The 19,981-nt window shown below is 37.0% G+C and overlaps 2 protein-coding genes across 2 annotated transcripts in view; both read left to right on the top strand.

Moving 5' to 3' along the window:
• Positions 1 to 19,981, top strand: part of Ca-alpha1D (Ca[2+]-channel protein alpha[[1]] subunit D) — a 6,221,746-nt gene that overhangs the window by 3,228,102 nt on the left and 2,973,663 nt on the right. The gene's annotated exons all lie outside the window — the stretch shown is intronic.
• Positions 11,444 to 16,009, top strand: LOC137234623 (uncharacterized). Its single transcript, XM_067758069.1, has 4 exons — positions 11,444 to 11,541; positions 11,616 to 11,715; positions 11,775 to 11,902; positions 11,959 to 16,009. The coding sequence occupies exons 2-4, from the start codon at positions 11,649 to 11,651 to the stop codon at positions 12,073 to 12,075; spliced, it is 312 nt and encodes a 103-aa protein (XP_067614170.1). The 5' UTR covers positions 11,444 to 11,541; positions 11,616 to 11,648; the 3' UTR covers positions 12,076 to 16,009.

Genomic DNA, 19,981 nt, shown 5'->3' with positions numbered 1-19,981 from the left:
TGGGTCTTTTCGATCTAGCCATCAAACCAGCAGTAAGCTCCAAAAATTTTATCCACAATGTTATTGGAACCAATGAATCTAAATCTATCTGCATAAGCTGGCCAGTTGCACCGTTGACCAAACCGTCGCCTGTGTTGATATTCAATGTCATCATATATTTGGCCGTGGTTTTTAGTGTTAAGCTATACATAAGATCCTGCGTTTCCGAAGTTTTGAATAGCCTGACCCGTTCTAAGATATTAGCATTTTGGCCACTAACGGCAATTCCTTTAACGAAATCTTTCGCAGTTGATAAAATTGCTGTAGAAGGAATTTGACTCAGTTTAAGGGCATTATAGTTGGCAGATTCCTCATTTGACCAAAATAAGTGAATTGCTTCTTTAGGAACCTGGTCAGAGTTAACGACCCTACTTGCAATCAAAGATATGTCTTCACTGGTCATAGTCCCGGAGGCCATATTATTCAAAGCAATAGCAAACGGTTGATCTCCACGCTGTCTCATTATTTCATTCAATTCATAATATTTAAAGAGCTCCCATAATGGCGAACCGACTAAGACGCTGTAATTATCGCCCGGATTCGGTGAAAAAATCCATCTATCGCCTACAGGAGACAATTGTTTCAAGTCTCAAAAAACAATAACAGGTATACCGCCAAATGGAATATTACTTTTGAAAATCTGCTTTAGTCTGGCGTCAATAAAGCTAAACGTTCGAGCGCCAACCATTGAAATTTCATCTATAATTATCAACTTCAAATCATATAGTCTAGTATACATTCAGGTGATAATATCGTTGCTAAGCGGTCGTAATTCTCTATTGTACTGATTCACAGGTAGTGAAAATATAGAATTCAGTGTCAAGCCGCCTATCCCAAAAGCTTCTTTTCCCGTAGGATCACAAAGCAGTGCCTTCAAAGAGCTTGGATTTGATCTAGGTAACTATGTAATTAAAACGGTAATTGAAAATCTGATATATTGATGATATAAGCCGGCTATTTCCAACGCCTGCCCCACCACCTACAAAGTCATAAAATGGCTGATCCTTTTTAAAATTATGTAGCAAATGAGTTAAGTATATTCTCTGTCTCATATTCAGCATCCGAACGGTTGCAAGCAGGTGCTCAAAGGGAACTAAGGGAGGAAGTTTAATGAGCCTAAGTGTGCCATTGGAGTCATTCTCATTTATTTCGGGATCACTATCGTGCAGGTTTAATAAATTTATGTCAGGGTTTATTTCGGGAAGCGCCAGTACCCGAATTCATTTTCAACAATATCCGGCCTATACATTTCATCTGGTATGAAATCTTCCTCCTCCCTTAATCTATTCAGAATATTTTCGAGTTCCCTCTGTTCAAACACATCATATTTTTTTCGATTTTCCTCTATAGGAACTCGATTTTCTACGCAGGTTTGCTCATTATTATTATCTATAATATCCCGTTGTTCATCCCGCCACGGTTGGTAGAGCATCACCATTTCTCTGATATAATCATCTCTGGCAGTGTCTGGACTAAACCTTCTTGACCTAACTACACACGGTCTGGTACGTTTCCTTACATAACCACTATCACCCGTCAATAGAATTGTTACTCGACTAGCTAAAGAATTTTCGCCTTCTATATCTTCTTCATTATCGGAGCCACCTTGTGCCGTTCTAGCTGATTTTACAAATGTAAACATACCTGCGAAATCAGCTAGACAAACGTTCTCGAGAAGAGAAGGCCTTTCAGCATAATGCTCTAACAAACTCGCCACAAAAATATCGGTAGAACCTTCAGAAAGATTCTGAAGTTTGTGCTCTGTGTTTCATCATTCGCACTCGTTCTTCAGGTCGAGAGGTATTAATAAATATTTCTGCATTGCTAGCTTCCGAAAGATGAAGACAAATGCAGCAATAAACTGCCACTTGGGCGGAAATTTCTGTTCCGGGAATAAATTTGTGACCTATATGCTGAAGTTTCTGCTTGACAGTGTAGTTTCCTGCATTAACTTCTATCATTGCCTCATTTAAAAGCCCAGAGATACCCCTATTTGACTTATTTATATAATTTACTAGAAGACCCGGCAGACGTTGTCCTGCCCTAAATTTGGCCTATCTGCATACATTTTAATAAGCTTTTTCCGTCTGACTCTGTCCTCCCCCCCCCCCCTCTTCACTTTTTCCTAATCCTTTTACTCACTCCTCCCTCCGTATTTTTCGCTTCATCTATCTCCATCTTCCTCTCATTCTATCTCTTTCTCAATCTCCTTCTCTCTTTTCTCTTCTCTCAATTCCTTCTCATTCTTCTGCATCCATTATTGCCTGTACCAGAGGGTGGTATGTATTTTATTCCAGTCCCAGTCCCAGCCCCACTCCGAGTCTCAGTCCCAGTCCTAGTCCTAATCCCAGTCCCAGTCCGTCTCTGGATAATATATTACTCTGTACCAAAGCACTCATCAACAGCTTTCATTTGATATCCATATTGTATAAACACTGTCTAGGCATTCACAGGCCCACGTTTTGGCCTATATTTCGAGACCCTGTACCTGTAGTAACCACCGCGTGAGGTTTACGCAACTTGTGTGAAATTTTGAAAAAAATCGACCGACGCATCTCTTCAAACGCCGGCGACCAACTAACACACATTTTAGCCTTTCTTTTTATATATATAGTTTTTTTATTTTCCACACTTCACTATAATATTAAAACGAAATGTAGATTTTCGTTGCTTTTGAAATTAGGCTTAAAAATTGCACATGGAACAACTAAAGACTCGCCTGTATTAAAAAAAATGTCATAGTACCTCTAAATCGCGGGTCCCCTCAGAAATCCCCCACCCCCTCTCGGCGGGCCTTGTGATGTGCTATACTTGATATCATACGCTATAATATTTGTTATTGATAAGCAGGTTGTTTAATTAAACACCAAGCAATTACACGGAAGTATATCCGCACCACTGAAAATATGAGTACCACTGCGTATACATAACATTTTATTATTACGTATAAACAAATAGAAAAAATTGCAATAAAATAATATTATGACTATAAACTGAGATATAACATATCCTATATTTCAAGTTAGATCAAACTACACACGGTGTGCAAAATAAATTCCAAATCGGTTCAGTAGTTTAGGAGTCCATTGGCCTCAAACTTGTAACACGTTTTTTTTATATATTAAAAAGGAGATTATGTAGGAACAGCAAGCGTATGCATCCAGTATGAACTGAATATCCATATTGGCCCTATGTAGTTCTAAGATAACGGGGTTATAAGCATTAATTGAGCGGTCTTGGAACTTTCTTTTAAGAAACACTTTAGGTTTGGTTAAACTTGATCTGAGAGCAAGTAAATATACATCGAAAGACAAATTTATTCTTGTATCAGAGAGAAAAGCCTCAAAATCATTTAAACAGGAAATACCTGAAGAAGTTAAATTAGCATTTAAAAGATTTTGAATCTTTGAGTAGTTTTCCCTATATGTTTCTAAATTTGCAATGTCATCTGGAAGTGGAAATAATATTTGGGTGGAAGGCATGGGCGGATATGGGATACCAAATCGGCAAACTTGCTGTCCTCTTATTTCCCTGGTACAGGACCAACTATGGTTATGTCTTTGGTACTCAGTGAAGTTTTCAAAATGACTTGGGGATCCATCTGTAGAGACATATTTGTCAATGAAGCTAATAGCATTTGGAAAAGGCTCAGGTTCGCTAAGATCGATCTTAGGAGCACTCTTGAGCCAATACATGCCATGCACGTGAGGTGAGCCCCTTTGTTGGAATTCAATTCGCCAGTAAAATTGCTCAACACAATGCTCGTCGAAAATACCCCAATTTTCTTTAAAAAGCTTGAGCAACTGACGGTAACGATAGTCGAAATATCTAGCGCATGTGACTGTATTTGATCGAATCAGACGATATCCTTCTTGTGTAGGTAAATTACTGGCCTCTTCTTCAGAAATACTTCTTGAGTCCACAGTTTTAGCCAAAATAACCAGTAATTCTATCCAATGAGATTCAGCAGCAGACAACGTTATAAAAAAGGTTGGAAGACCGAATTGGCGAATCATGGCAATTGCTTTTTTTCTGCCTCCCAGTGAGCTGGGGAAGATCTTACACTTTTAAGAACCCTATATCCATCGTCATGCTGTATCAATGTTTGTCAACGTAGTGTGGCCTCAAGCGATGTCGAGCGGCATTGTTGAGGCGGGCACTCGGCACTCACAGGTCTGTGTGCGGAAAAGGTTGGTCACATCCCTTGATTTAAATTGTGATGGTGTTTGAAGACGGAGCATAATTGGATGCCAAGCTCACTTTGTTTGTCAACGTAGTGCGGCCCTTTAAGCAATATCTAAGCAAAACCAAGCTCCGTCGTTAACAATGCATTTATACATTGTTGTAACACTGCAGGACAGAAAAGGTTGGTCACATTCCTAAATTGCGACAAAAACACAATATCTCAATCTGGTTAACTTGTTAACCAGATATCGAGATATCAAAATCAATGAAAGAGGGATTCTGAGGCAAGCACGGAACTCGCGGTGAAGTTGCCGTGCAACCGGGTGCCATTACCCGAAAATGGAAGAGGAGGATGGATAGTCCTCCTCGGCCAAACCAAGGCTGGTTGACTTGAACACCCCAGCTCACCGATTTGGTACCAACTTGTTGGGCCGAAGATCAACGGACAGTGATCTGTGTTTTACACCGGAGGTAAGTCTTCACGACAGGGACTCCCGTAATACACGTTCTTTCGTCTGTATCAAATTTTGAACAAAATTTTCATTTAAAATATTTTGGGCCTTAACTCAATTGCTTCCAAAAATTTTTCGTAGGCAAATCGATGTACTATTCTTAACCTGAAGCGGTTCTAACTTCTTGTACCAGCCCTTCTATCGTAGCGACGAATCTCAGATCGAACAATCTTGTCGTATGTCTCTGTACAAGTTCGCTTCTGTAAATGCTTGCGAAAGACAGTTCCTCAGAGTTGTTATCTTAAATGATATCTAGGGGCTTTGGCCTTCACCTGGTGCAATAATCAAGCGATTAATGTCCAAATTTTCTACTGGAACATTATCGAGAAGAGTCTCAAGACCACCTGGATTTATTTCTTCAATTGCTGGTTCTAGGGGGGGGATTATTCTCCCCTGCGCAATTTTGAAAACTTTGAAGAACGGGTACATCTTCAATAGATGCAATAAACGAAATTTCTTCATTATCACTAAAACCTGCAACCCACTCTTCGTTAATTTGTATATTGTTCTCTTTATATAATGGGGTATTCACTAAATATCGCAAGGCTTCCATAATTTTCGCAGGACGTATGATATCAGTCATATAGTCATGATTATACTCCATACGTCTTCTTAAATGGATTTGAATCACATGCGCTTGATCGAATGATCTTGGGAGGGAAGTAACAATTTCGTTAACTGAAATAGGAATGTTTACTACCGCCCCCCTTAAAGAGCTCTGTCCTTGGTATCCCAAAGGACGAATAGTCATAAAATGTAATATGGGCATTACTAAGCGTTCCTCTAAAGGCGTAAGATCTTTAGACATTCTGGGAGCTCTGGAAAATCTAAACCATTAGACAAGCATATCTTTGGAAGAGTATTCCTTTTAACTGCGTTTCGGCAAGTAACACAGAATTTATAGCTACCATCTTCTGCGGGAAATTTATTAGATAAATAAAAGGCAGATGCAACGTCTGGATGACTTTGAGAAATTAAATTGAAATTTAAGGACTGTACTTGGTACGGAAACCATAGCCCACCACAGCAAACGCAAACCTCTGTTGGTCCCTTCTTAATATTCGTAAAATATATTTGTCGAAAATCTGGTAATCCTAATTCATTTACTATATCTTCGTTCTCCCGACCCTCATTTTCTCCCATTGAGCGATTTCTCACAGCTTGCCTTTCATTTTCATTACTTCTATTTTGTAAATTTACTCTATGACGATGTATTCGGAATTGACTTTGACGTCTTTGTCTAGAATTTTCTACACGAGCTCTTCTACGGACTGTTCTACGAGCAAGTGTATTTCTAAGTTGTTCTCGATGCCTATTTCCTGGATTTCTACGGCGGGATCGGTGCTCACAAGTATATCTACTTTGCTCGATAGAGCGATTTGAGGAGTTCTCGCGTCGTGATCTATGTTGCGTGTATTGATTATTCGCTCAGCTGACCAAACCTCTGCATTTTCACGGCGAGACCTATGTTCAGAAGTATTTCTACTTTGCTCTATAGACCGAATTTCTGAGTTTTCCCGACGCGCTCCATGTTGCCGAGCAGGCCTGACGAGAGGCGTGGGCTGAGGTGGTCATTTACCCCGGGCCCGGGTTTTGGAGGGGCCCGGGAATCTCAAAATGCTATTCAAACTTTTTGCTTACAGAAAATAAACAAACCACAGCTATAATCACCTTTCGTAGATAGCAATCATTTTAAATTTCAACAAATTTTATAAATATCTTAATGAAAATTCCGTTCAATTTGTCAGCAAATACAATTCAGACGTTTCCGGGAGTTTAGGAGATGAAATGATCCACTAGAAACACATTTGCTCAGCAAATTTTAACGAAAATTTTTCACCATTTGAACTGTTGAATGCTATCTGTGCTCTAAATCTAGGTAAAATTTTTCCTGACATTTGTGTTGCTCTACGTATTTTTTGCACCATACCTGTTACAGAAGCTAGTGCTGAACGTTCCTTTAGTGTTCTTGCAAGGATAAAGAACTTCCATCGATCGTGTTCAACTCAAGAACGCCTTACAGGACATGGCATGCTCTTTATTGAAGCACCAACAGCGAGACAGTTGGATTTTGACACTATCATAGATAATTTCGCAGCTGTTAAGGCCAGGAAAGCCCACTTGTGTTAATTAAACTCTTGTAATATACCAAACTACTACCAAAAAATATTTGTATTGCAATTTAAAGACATTTATTTCATACAATTAATGCAATATTTAAATAAACTTCTATAAGTAATAAACTGCACTTATTTGTTCATTAGTTTTCGCATCTCTATGCGCCGATTTTTAAAGTGTAATATTTCTCGCAATCAATATAATAACTTATTTTCTACAAACATATTAATACTTTATGAAGGATATGTATATTTCTATGTAAATATATGTTGATCTGTATGAATGTGTAGATAAATTAATGTTCGAAACTATATATTCATTGAATATAATATACATGTATGCATGTATACGCTTAAATATACATTTACCTATATAAAAATGCATATAAATATGTAAAAGATGGTAATTTTGATTTTGAGAATTTGTTCGTTTTAGTATGGGGGCCCGTATTTTGTTTTTTTTCCCCCGGGCCCGGATTTTCTCTCGGCGGCCCTGTTGCCGGGTATTGATTATTTTCTCTGCAGAGCGAATCTCCAGATTTCCACGCCGAGATCTATGTTGCGGTGTATTGATTATTTGCTCAGCGGTGCGAATCTCGGGATTGTCACGGCGAGACCTATGTTCGGAGGTATTACGACTTTGCTCTGCAGAGCGAACTTCTGAGTTTTCGCGACGGACTCTATGTTGTCGTGTATTGATTATTTCCTCAGCGGCGCGAATCTCGGGATTGTCACGGCGAGACCTATGTTTGGAGGAACTACGACTTTGCTCTGCAAAGCGTATTTGGGAATTTTCGCGGCGGGTTCTGTGGTCTAACGTATTTTGTGTTTGTGACTGTTGTCTATATTCTTCGTCTCCACGAAGATCATGCATTCACCTCTTAGCTGCGACGCGCCTCAGATTACCAGATTTTCTACTTAGCCTAGGCATGGTTTATGAAAAATATTTATATATATGGTTTAATGTCACTAAATATTAAATGTATGTACTTAAAATATTTATTAATAAATTTTGCTTTACTTAATTCAAAATTTCTGGTGAGGGTGGTAATTGCGTTCTTCCTTTTGCCTTCTCCCTCACGATGTTGATAATAACGCACAAATATATTTATTAAATATTTTTTGGTTTTTATACATTTTGAAAAAACGTGCCTTCTTCCGCACGATGTTGATAATAACGCACAAATATATTAATAAAACTTTTTTGATTTTTATACGTTTTGAAATAAAAGGTATTATATTTGTTATTTTATTTAACTGTTAACCGTAACTACTAAGCGATCAAACAATACTAAACTAAAATTTTAGTTTTCACTCAAACAACTGCGTTGCTCGACACACATTTCCATAAACATTTTACAGGACAATGGCTACCAACAATTTCAATTCCTCAGTTAACAAAAGCCAAAATTTTTCACTACCTGCTACTATGAAACACACAGTACTATTGCAGCGATGCTGTTTTAGTTAGTGCAGAGCTAGGTAAAAAACAACCCTTAGGGAGCAATAACACTAGTGTGTTTATGTTTATTGTTCTCCTATGACTTTATTTTAAAATAAACAGTAGGGAAATCCCAATATCTGAAGGAAAACTGCATTATTACCCGCTCAAGGTCATTGGTGGTAGCCTCTGTATCATTTTTGCTTCTTTTAAGCGAACATTTTTTCAGAAAAGAATCATATACATATGTATTATTGCGCAGCCTTGTAACTCTATTAAGCACACAAAACGAACAACAACAGCATTTAAAGTGGGTGCAGTGAAATAATTCCCAAATGCAATAACTCTCAACAAAAAAATGAAATAACTCCCAAATATTTTCCATACAAATTTGGACTTATTTCATTATGAAATAGCTCCCAATTCATTGGGACTTATTTCATAATTTTTGCTGGTAATTATTTCAAAATGAAATTATTCGCAAATGAAATAATCCCCAATAAAATTTATTTGGGAGTTATTTCATAATTTTTTGAGATTGGGAGTTATTTCATTTTTACTGGGACTTACTTCATTGGGCGGCCACCGTGGTGTGATGGTAGCGTGCTCCGCCTACCACACCGTAGGCCCTGGGTTCACACCCCGGGCAAAGCAACATCAAAATTTTAGAAATAAGATTTTTCAATTAGAAGAAAATTTTTCTAAGCGGGTTCGCCCCTCGGCAGTGTTTGGCAAGCGCTCCGGGTGTATTTCTGCCATGAAAAGCTCTCAGTGAAAACTCATCTGCCTTGCAGATGCCGTTCGAAGTCGGCATAAAACATGTAGGTCCCGTCCGGCCAATTTGTAAGGAAAATCAACAGGAGCACGACGCAAATTGGAAGAGAAGCTCGGCCCTAGATCTCTTCGGAGGTTGTCGCGCCTTACATTTATTATTTTATTTTTACTTCATTGTTTGTAATTGAGGCATTGGGAGTTATTTCATTTTTGTTGGGAGTTATTTCATTTTCTTAAAAATACAATTTTATCAAACTTTGACGTTCTTCTAACAGTTTCTATGGGTCGGCTATACATTAAGGGACCAATTGGTTTTATTCGTAAACCAAAGGGTTTTGAACTTTGAAATGTTGCACATAGGTTCTCAGGGAGTTCCCAAACGAGAATCAGTAAGTAATTTTTAATTGTTATTAACAATTTACTAGTAATTAGTAGTTAAAATCACCATGGTATAACTATCACTTCTTATCTACATATGAACACTTTCACCAGAATTTTATACATAAGTACACTTTATAATGTTTATAAAACCACAATCAACTATTTTCATTTGTTTAAATTTCCGTATTATTGTAAAATTTAATGATTTATTTGTTTACTTTCCGCGAACACAAGCATACAGCCATTTTATCTAATTCACTGCTTGCTTGGTGGTACCAGATGCTTTAAATTGTTCCAACGAATGGAAAATTTTTAAATAGTACCAACGAGGAAAATGGACCTTTTTCATTCAACTCTATTTACTTATTTTACAAAAAAATAGAAAATTTGGAATAAAAAATCGCGATGCACAGTAATTCTGCGTAGAACATCTTTCTGCATAAGCGGCTTTCGGCCGCTCTTATAAAAAATTACCCTGGGCTACGGCATGCCAAGTCCGGGTGTGTGGTATAACCGTGGCCACGCTCAGAAAAAAGCTATTTCCTAAACGAGGAAATCACTTCCTAAAAAATATTTCTATAGATTGGAGAAATATTCTATGAATTGAGTAAAATGTTTCTATTTCTGTATAAAACCTGCCATTAAATTGAGGAGAGATTTATCTTTGTTTCTGAAAACCGAAATATAATGCTGCCACCCTTTCTAAATATGTTAACGAACTTTGGTCGTGTTTTTTTACGCATATGCGTTTGCGCTTGAATTCCCATGGAGAGATTTAAGCGCTTATCTCTTCATACAAAATTTAGGCGCAAACGCATATGCGCGTAATAAAAGCACGACCGCATTTCGCCCACTTGCGTGAATTTTTCTTCAAAAATATCATTTATGATACATGTTGCGTTTAATTACCAGCATATATCTTAGCTGTCAAAAATTAGATGTCACGCAACGCGCCACAAAAGTTTTATTACACATCCCCTTAACCGTCTCCAATGTGATCGATTAATGGTGCCATAACATTAAACAGCTTAAACGACGCCTCATTTCGCGTTTTTTGCAAATATCTATTGAGAGACATTTATATTTTATTTTCCGCTTTTTCACGAAAAATATAATTTTAATTTCGAAAAACCAAATACAAGCAAACACAAAAATGTTCAATAACAAAAAAATGGCAATCAGGTGTTTATGGATATGGCAGAAGACCAAAAACCAATTCGTTGGCTATGGTATGGTTAAGGCGCTAGCGTTATGGTATGTCACCATTAATCGATTTCATTGATTTTCATAAAGTTTGTTCGACCAGCTTGGTGATTAAGGTTAAGTCACCATTATCACCAAAATTATTTTGTTGCAAATGAACAACTTTAGCTGTTTTGAGCAAAAGTCATGAAAACTTGTATGATAGCAGGAGCAAGTTCCAGGAACGCAATGTTATTGCTTGTTGCCACGTGCATACTGCTACGTAGTAGAGCTGAAGCAACGCATGCAGTACGAATGAGCCATTTTCCGGTCGTAGGTAAATAACCAAAAATAATAAAAAAATATCTTAATTTAAATTTGTAACAATGTGGCATCTGCTGCAAACTTGCAGGGGTAAGTATTGGCGTCAATCTTCATGCGCTGATATCGTGAGGCCAACATTATGTTGGTATCAGCGCAATGTCTTAATGCAATCGCATAAAAAGATTTTTTAATAGTGTCTTTGCATAGAATACTTCCTGATGCAAGTTTTTGTATTGACGTTTTATGAGACTAAACTGAAATTTGACACATTGATTTTTATATATGGAAGTCTATATCTATCTCGATTTCTTTATACCTGTAAAAACCATTCGTTATCCAATCAAAATACACGTAAAAAGTGTTATTGGCATCACTGGCAACATTGCGACATGTTCCGAATTTATGTATCAGCGCCACTCTCAGTATGAGCGCAATAACGCAACGCCAAGCAGTGTGAATGTGCGAATTTTCACCGATCAGCTGTTAGTTGGGCTTCTTGGTAAGATTTAAAAAGGTTATGTTTATTTGCCAATAAAATAGCGCAAAAATTCCAATCCACGGTCAAATCGTCGCACATAAAGCATTTGTAAGTAAATAAAGCATATATTAATCCTTTGCTAATGTTTTACATATTGATGCATCGTTTAATTTCTTCATTAGTGTGTTTACAAATATATTTATCCGATTGGCACAATGGCAGAAGAATTAATAAATCTAATGGAGAAACTGCAAGGAGGAGTATTTTTTGAACTTCTGAAAGGTAAGTTATTGCTTTATATTTTAAAGTTGTTATGCTTATTTAAGGCTTTAAAAATAAAGATAATGGCTTTACAATTGAAAGCTTGCGTCATTTGAAACCAAATAATTTGGATACCCTAATTGACAAATCTATGTTTGGACAGCGCGTAATATTTGAGAGAAATCTTTTAAAATGGAAAGCGGAAGAAGTAATAAAACATAACATTTTTAATCATAAAATATTTAAAATATTTTTTGTTCACAGGATGAAGGAGGTACTACAGAGACACATTGCTTATCGGAACCCATGCCACCAGCCTCAAGTTTCAACAGTGGTGTCAGAAGTTTTTACGATGTAAGTGTACTCGCTGCTAGGAAATGAAAATCAGTGCCAAGTTCGTCTTGACTTTGCGGGAGGGGGAGTGGGAGTAGGAATGTGATTGGAGTAGTAGTAGTAAGAAAGGGATGGGAGCAGGTGCAGGTGCAGGAATGGAATTGGAGTAGGAGTAGGACTAGGATTGGGAGTATGACTGGGAGGAATGGGAGTGGAAGTGTGAGGAGGAATGGGAGTGGAAGTGGGAGTTGGAATGGGATTGGAGTAGTAGTAGTAAGAAAGGGATGGGAGCAGGTGCAGGTGTAGGAATGGAAGTGGGAGTAATAAAAAGATGGGAGCGGTTGTATGGATAGGAATGGAATTAGAATAGGAGTAGGACTAGGATTGGAAGTAGAACTAGGAATGGAAGTGGGTGGTAGGGCTGGGAGTATCAGTATTATTTTATTATTTTAATTAAATTAAATCATAAAATGCATTTTATTTTTATTAATTTTATTGTATAAAAATATAAAGCCTCCGGGAGTTATTTGACTGCACCAGTGGTGATCACCTAAACAGCGCACTTAATTTTTATACAGTATTTACAACTGTTTTGTATAGCATTTTTAAACTTGTTACAGAAATCTATAGAAGATATTCTCAATGAAACAGCTAGTGGAAAACAAATCCTAAAGTTCTACGAAAACAAACAAAATCTTACATCGAAATACCGTAAATTATTATCTGCAACTGTGATCAGTTATCGATTTTTCCTTGCTTGGGTTTAGTAGCAGGAGACAACTCTATTCCAACCCAGCATATTCCCACTGAGATCGACCCCGATGCGCCCTACCTCCAGGAGCACACTCACCCCGGCCGAACATAGCATTAAATAATATTCTCGGTTTTTCCAGATCATTTTCCTCAAACTATTTTTGCAGATTTTGTAAAGCTAATAAAATAGAAACAAAGTCAGCATTTACAGATATAAGATATAAGATGCCCGATTTCAGAACTCCCTCGATTGGAGGGGTACCGTTGGTACTTTCTGATAGGGTTAAATATTTGGGGATTGTTTTGGACAAGAAACTGTCCTGGAGACCCAATGTGGAAGATCGGGCCAGGAAGGCCGCCATTGCCTTGTACTGCTGCAGAGGAGCTATCGGGAAGAGATGGGAACTTTCGCCAAGAATAGTACACTGGCTTTATGAGATGGTGGTCAAACCGATTCTGCTATATGGGGTGCTGGTCTGGTGGAAAGCACTGGACACGGCGAGCACCTCCAAAATATTAGTGTCAGTGCAACGGACGGCACTGATCGGTATCAGTGGCGCTCTCAGAACAACAGCTACCTTGGCACTGAACGTCATGCTGAACATATACCCAGTAGATATTGCGGGAAAGGCGGCCGCGGCAAGGTCGTTGGTCAGGCTTCGTGATATGGGATATAGACTTTCTGACCGCGGACACTCTAGCCTTCTTACCAGTTTCCACTTCATCCCGGACAGAACGGACTACTGTAGGCCGATAACTGCTCCCTATACAACCTTCACCCCAGTTATACCAGAGAGAGAGGATTGGGGAAGAGGAATTATCTGGGGCATGGGACCGGTTAACTTGTTCACGGATGGGTCGAAGCTGGATGGAAAGGTTGGTGGGGAGGTCCAAAAGACTAAATTTAAGCCGCAAGTTTAAGTTGGCTGATCACTGCAGTGTATTCCAAGCGGAAATTGCTGCGATTAAGGATGCGGTGGATGGAATGCTATCCAGTGCTACCACGGTTAGGGAATTTAACATCTACTCTGATAGCCAAGCGGCTATCAAGGCTTGAGCTCAACTACAGTGCGATCGAGGGTGGTCTGGGAGTGCCTGACCTCGCTTGCGATTGCATCGAATTATTTTACAATTAAGATTATCTGGGTCCCGGGCCATAGTGATATCCCGGGTAACTGTCAAGCGTATCTCTTAGCCCGCATCGATAAAACTGAACCGGATGAAGATGGCTGTAGGGATTTCGGGATCCCGCTGGCCACCTGTGGATTGCTCCTCCATAGCTGGGCCTCGAATCAGCTCAGCAAACGTTGGGCGGATACCACGTCTTGCAGGGTAGCAAGATCTTTCTGGCCAAAAGTGGATGGCAGGAGGTCTGCTGAAATAATTGGGTTCACTAAGGCTCACCTATCGATGGTCATTGGGCTTTTGACAGGGCACTGTCCCATGGGTATCCATGCGGTACGTCTCAATATACTGGAAACTCCATCCTGCTGCAGCTGTATGGAGGATGATGAGGTGGAATTACCAAATCACTTTATGCTTGATTGTCCAGCTTTTGCCAGAACTAGGCGAAAGTACTTCGGTCGCGACTAACTTGGATCTCCCGAGGATATATCCAAAGTTGAGATCGGTATCATTCGGAGCTTTATCGTTGCTACCCAACGATTCTCTAAGTAGCTAGATCTAAGTCACCGTTAGTTTTGGTGTTTGTGGTATCACAACGGACCTTCGTGTTGTCCAAGTGAGCTATCCTTATCAGGGCAGCTACCACCTAACCTATCCTATCCTATTTACAGAAGAATTTGACAAGTTGTGAAATAAACTTAGTTATGAGCAAGATATTGTACAAAATGATTTCGGAAACTGGGGGATTACTGAAAATTTTATTTTTAAAAAAATACATAATTTTAATGTTACTGAAAACTATTATGTTGATATATTACATGACATCCTAGAGGGCGTATTGAAATATGGTTTTTGTAATATTATCCTAAATTATATCAATAAGAAAACTTTTGATTTGGAATTTCTTAATCTTCGGAAACAAAATTTTGACTATGGCGAAACTTAAAATGGGAACAAATCACCTTCTCTGCAGTTGCATCATATAAAATCATTTAACTTAAAGCTTTCTGGTCGAGAAATGCTAACATTTGCTCGTTTTTTACTTTGATTGTTGGAGACGTAGTAGAAAGAGATGATATCGTATGGAAATTTGTTTTGAATCTTATAGAGCTATTGGACTTGTTGTTATTGTCTGAGTACACGAGCTTAGATATGATAAATTTAAAATCTCATATACAAACTCATAACAGTGATTACCCAATAATTTTTTATGATACTTTGAAACCAAAGCATCATCTTCTCATCCGCTACTGTAAAGTGCTTGAACATTCGGGTCCCTTGAAATTGCTTCGGACACTACCTTTTGAATCAAAGCATATACAGTTGAAAGAATATGCTAAAAATATTACATCAAGAAAAAGCTTAGCATGGTCTTTAGCCATTAAGTTTGCAATAGTATTTTCGGAAACTGTAAATAATTTCAAAGATATTGAGATTTTACTTGGTAAAAAAATAGGTTTGCTACAATGTTCTTTGTATTGGACGCATTTACAGAGTATGTTTAATAATGAAACACTGGAAGAATGTGTATGTTATTTAAGTTTCAAAAGGTATAATACATTTAATAAACGGAATTTTATTATATTTTTTATGATGGCAATTTTTCCGCTTATATAATAATAAAACTTTCATATTTTGTGAAAAAATTAGTATTCTAACATATAATGCACATTTTTTATCGTACGAGGTTGGTGGGAAATCGTTAGAATTTAAGCTTTTTAACGCAGATAACTTAAAAAATCCACCTCTTTATACAGTTCAAAATCGAATGTTTTTGAGATCAAAGCAGTTCTTTTAATATCGATATATATTTGCAAATAAATTTTTATTTCTTTTATTATTACTATGTATTTTATTATGTGTAATATTAATTATGGATGTAAATTGATTGTTTGGGCTGTCCGTTATATCCAAGGCAATTTAAATAATGATTTCACCTGGAAACCGTTTTTTGTAAATTGCACCCTAGTATTACATTAAAAAAGCATTAAGTGCAAAAGATATTAAACAGTTTCCATTTAAATGTAAAAAGGCGTTAAAGAAAAAGTGAACTTGGTATTTATATAACGGACATGCTTATATACACACATATGATTAGTACATGAATAAAATTGAAATATACCATATGTTTCATAGTTATGTAATTTTTACAGTCTTGTTTAATTCCTGAAATAAAAATAATAAAACTAATTAAAGAAAACCCTAGGAAATATTTTGTTTTAATGTACCCCAGATTTAAAGAAATATTTTCTCCAAAGGCTGGAAAAATTTAACTAATTTTTAGGATTTTTTTTTCTCGAAAGTAAGAAATTTTTGCTACTTTCAAGTAAAGTATTACCCATTTTGAAAAATATTTTCTCCAAATACCGGAGAAATAGAACTCATTCTTATGATTTTTTTCTCGAAACTGAGCAATTTTTAGTATTCTTGAGTAAAATATTAGTCATTTTAAAGAAAAATCTTCTAAAAATTCAATCCAAATATTTTCATATTATAAGAAAGCCTCTTCTCTTTCTTACGAAATGCTTTTCAATGAAACAAATACTTTTTTCCGATTATTAACAAATTTATTATTAATTTTAAGGAAAATACTTTCATAAATTCTATACAGTTATTTCCTTATTTTATTAACACATTTTTTCTTTCCTTAGATAATGTTCCTAAAACCGTGGAAAAAATATCTTCATTTTTAAGAAAATTACTTACCTTGATTGAGGAGAACTTTTCTATGGCGCAAAATCATACCTGTTTTTCTCAGTTTGATAGCTATTTTCCTCAGTTTTAGGAACATTTTTTTTGAGTGTACCGCCACGGTGATGTCCTTCTGCGTAGAAGCACATCACCGTGGCGGTAGCCACGGTCATACCACACACCCGGACTTGGCATGGCGTAGCTCAGGGTTATTTTTTATAAGCGCGGCCGAAGGCCCCCTATGCAGAAAGGTGTTCTACGCAGACTTGTTCCTTTTATTTTTTACTTTTAATAAATTATGTTAATTTCATAAAAAAATATGCGATTTTTTAAAATAAATTACGTTTACTTCGACGGCACTATTCAAGTTTTCTTGTAATTGTATCTTTTACATATGTACATAATAGTTTGCTGTATTTTTCAAATATCATTGTAACTGATTATATAGAATAAAGAAACCATTTCAAAATTTGATTTGGGATTTATTTCATTTTTTTGGGACTTGTGGTTTCATTATGAAATAATAATGGAAGTTATTTCATTTCCTTCATTGGAAATTATTTCATTTTTATTGGGACTTATTTCATTGGGAGTTATTTCCTGGGAGTTATTTCACTGCACCTTTAAAGTTTACAGCTGGGTATGTAATGTACGGTTTCACCCGAACTTAGACTTCTTTAATTGTTATTATATATATTTTAAAAAAATAAATTCGAGATTCGAAAAGCTGCGTAGTCGTGGTGCTCAAGTGTTTCATCTACATACATATGCGTACGCGACAGATGGTGAAGGAATAACGCATGGTTTCCCATTGTTGCCACTTACCTATAGTGGATTAGATAAAGTATAAAATAAATTTGTTACAAAAATATAACATTAAATATTGTATATTCTTTTATTTCAACTTAGTTTATTATTATTTAAATGCAACTTGACTGAAAGGGAAAATTTCACGTTGTATATTAAACGAAAAAAAACGTCCCAAAAATGTTTCTGATTTTAGGTCAAAACGGCAACTGGCATCATAGCGGCCGTTATTCATAGGCCGTATATTACCTACTATATTTATTATTAGGCAAACTTTGTTGGATTATATGCACATTAATCGGATGCTTAGATCCCTAAATTGTTTATGTCGCTTAAAGCTACGAAATTAATTTTATTTTAGTAAATATATTTGCGTGAATAATTTCAATGTTTTTGCTTGTTTTTCTTTTCCTTTAATTTATTCTGCTTTGATATATCTTAGTGTTGTAACGAATTTACTGAAATTGCGCTTATTCCAAATCTTCTGCTAACGTTAGAATCACTAAACTGTTGAACAAATAACTCCAATATTGAATAATGCAAAAATGGTCTTTATTAGACTACTTGAAAATAACACTTATACTTCGCAACTGTTAGCTTGCTTAAATCCAACTGACTTCTCTTACCTCAACTGTTGCTGCTTTTATACTGTTTGGCTTCCTCGTTGACATATTTCTAGGCGCTCCTATTTCTAGAATTTACTAGTTAGATATCAGCTATAAAATTACAGCTATAACTACGTTTATAGCTTCTCATATTCGCGTGTCTATGTGAGTGATACTTGCACATTTTATTGCCTACTTTTGGGATCTTTTGGTATCTCAGATATATGCATGTGTTTGTGCTTTGCTCTTCGCTGCTTGTATGGACATATGTATAGACATAATGATTGACTTATTGATGTGCATACAAGTCACTGGTTAGTATTGGCTTAGAGATGATAGTATCCCGATCACACAAATCTCTTGATCTAAACGCTGCAAGCTTTTCCAAATGAACCACTTTCATTTTGGTTCTTGGTTTGCCAAAGGTTTTTATGCAGTACACTACATCGTTGATCCGTTTTACAACTTTGTATGGGCCATCCCAATTACACTGCAATTTCGGGTACAAACCTTTTTTCGTTGTTGGTTGTATAACAGCACCAAATCTCTTTCCTAAAATCCTCCCGAATTAATGCTTTATCGTATCTGGCTTTCATCTTGTCACCCATAATCTTTGCTCGTTGCCTTACCAGATCGTGTATCTCTCTCAGCTCTTCTTCCAAGATACCAGTTTATTTCTTGGCATTTCTCTCCGCATCGGCATCTATCCCAAACTTCAAATCAGCTGGCAGTAGAAGGTCATTGCCAAAAATTATCTTTGCGGGAGTTTGGCCCGTTGTCTCATGCACTGCCGATCGGTAAGCCCACAAGAATAATGATATGTGTGTATGCCACTCCTTATGGTACTTGTCTACTACTTTCCTTAAATGCTCCTCCAATGTTCCATTGAAACGTTCCACCATACCATCGGACTGAGGATGCAATGCAGTTGGGTGTGTTTTTCGAATGTCCAACTTCTTACACATTTCTTGGAACACAGCTGATTCAAAATTCCTGCCTTGGTCAGAATGTAACTCCATTGGTACACCATATCTTGCAACCAAATCGTTGGTAACCACTTCTGCTACTGTTTCCGCTTCTTGGTTTGGGATTGGGTATACCTCTGGCCATTTACTGAAATAATCCATAACCACCAGTACGTATTTGTTTCCGCGGTTGCTAGTAGGAAATGGACCTGCGACATCCATGGCGATCCTTTCAAATGGTGCACCTGAAATATGCTGCTTCACCTGGTCATGACTTCGTGTTTTGAGCCCTTTCGCTCTGTTGTGTGAACGCGGCTTCCTTGAGTGCCACTCGAGAAGCTCCATTTCTTCCCGCTGCGAATAAAAATTGTTCTTGTGCGCTTTGCACGCCCACTCCACTCAATGACTGAACACAGTATTTTAATTAAGTTCACTTGTGCTATTTATTTAAGTTAGTTTTAGTTTTCGTAATATATTAAATAGCTTGTAGTACTTTAGCACTAAGTTATACTTTAGTTTGTACAAATCAATTAGGTATTTCAGTTTTTCACACCAACTGAGTGTTTTTCTTCTCCAGTCCATTATTATAATAATGGCCGCCTTTTCTTTTTGCCGACCTCCCCGTGTCCAACTTGTTTCAACACCTGTTGTCCATTTACAATAGACAACAGGGTTGCACCAAGTGGGAAACAGGGTAAGATCATAAGGCGGTTGTTACACCATCCCCCTTTTCGAAAAAAAGGTTGAAGTCGACAAGTTGATCAAGTTTGTCGGCTTCAACTTCTTTTGGTGGTATGGGTTTCAAATACCTTCGGAATAGCAAATTGAGAAAAAAATTGGACTTTTGTGGCAGATATAGTTAAGTTACTCTAGTTAATTTAATTAATTACATTTATTTGTACTTATATGTGTTATGCCTAGTTTTTCATTTATTGTAAGCCTACATATTTACATATATGAATAGTTTATTTATTATTCTATTTTTTCTGTAAGTAGCTTAGTTTATTT

The sequence above is a fragment of the Eurosta solidaginis genome, chromosome X, assembly GCF_040869045.1.
Source record: "Eurosta solidaginis isolate ZX-2024a chromosome X, ASM4086904v1, whole genome shotgun sequence".
In the NCBI taxonomy this organism is placed as follows: domain Eukaryota; kingdom Metazoa; phylum Arthropoda; class Insecta; order Diptera; family Tephritidae; genus Eurosta; species Eurosta solidaginis.
Note: the sequence above shows the minus strand (reverse complement) of the source record. Positions and strands in the feature narration are given on the sequence as shown.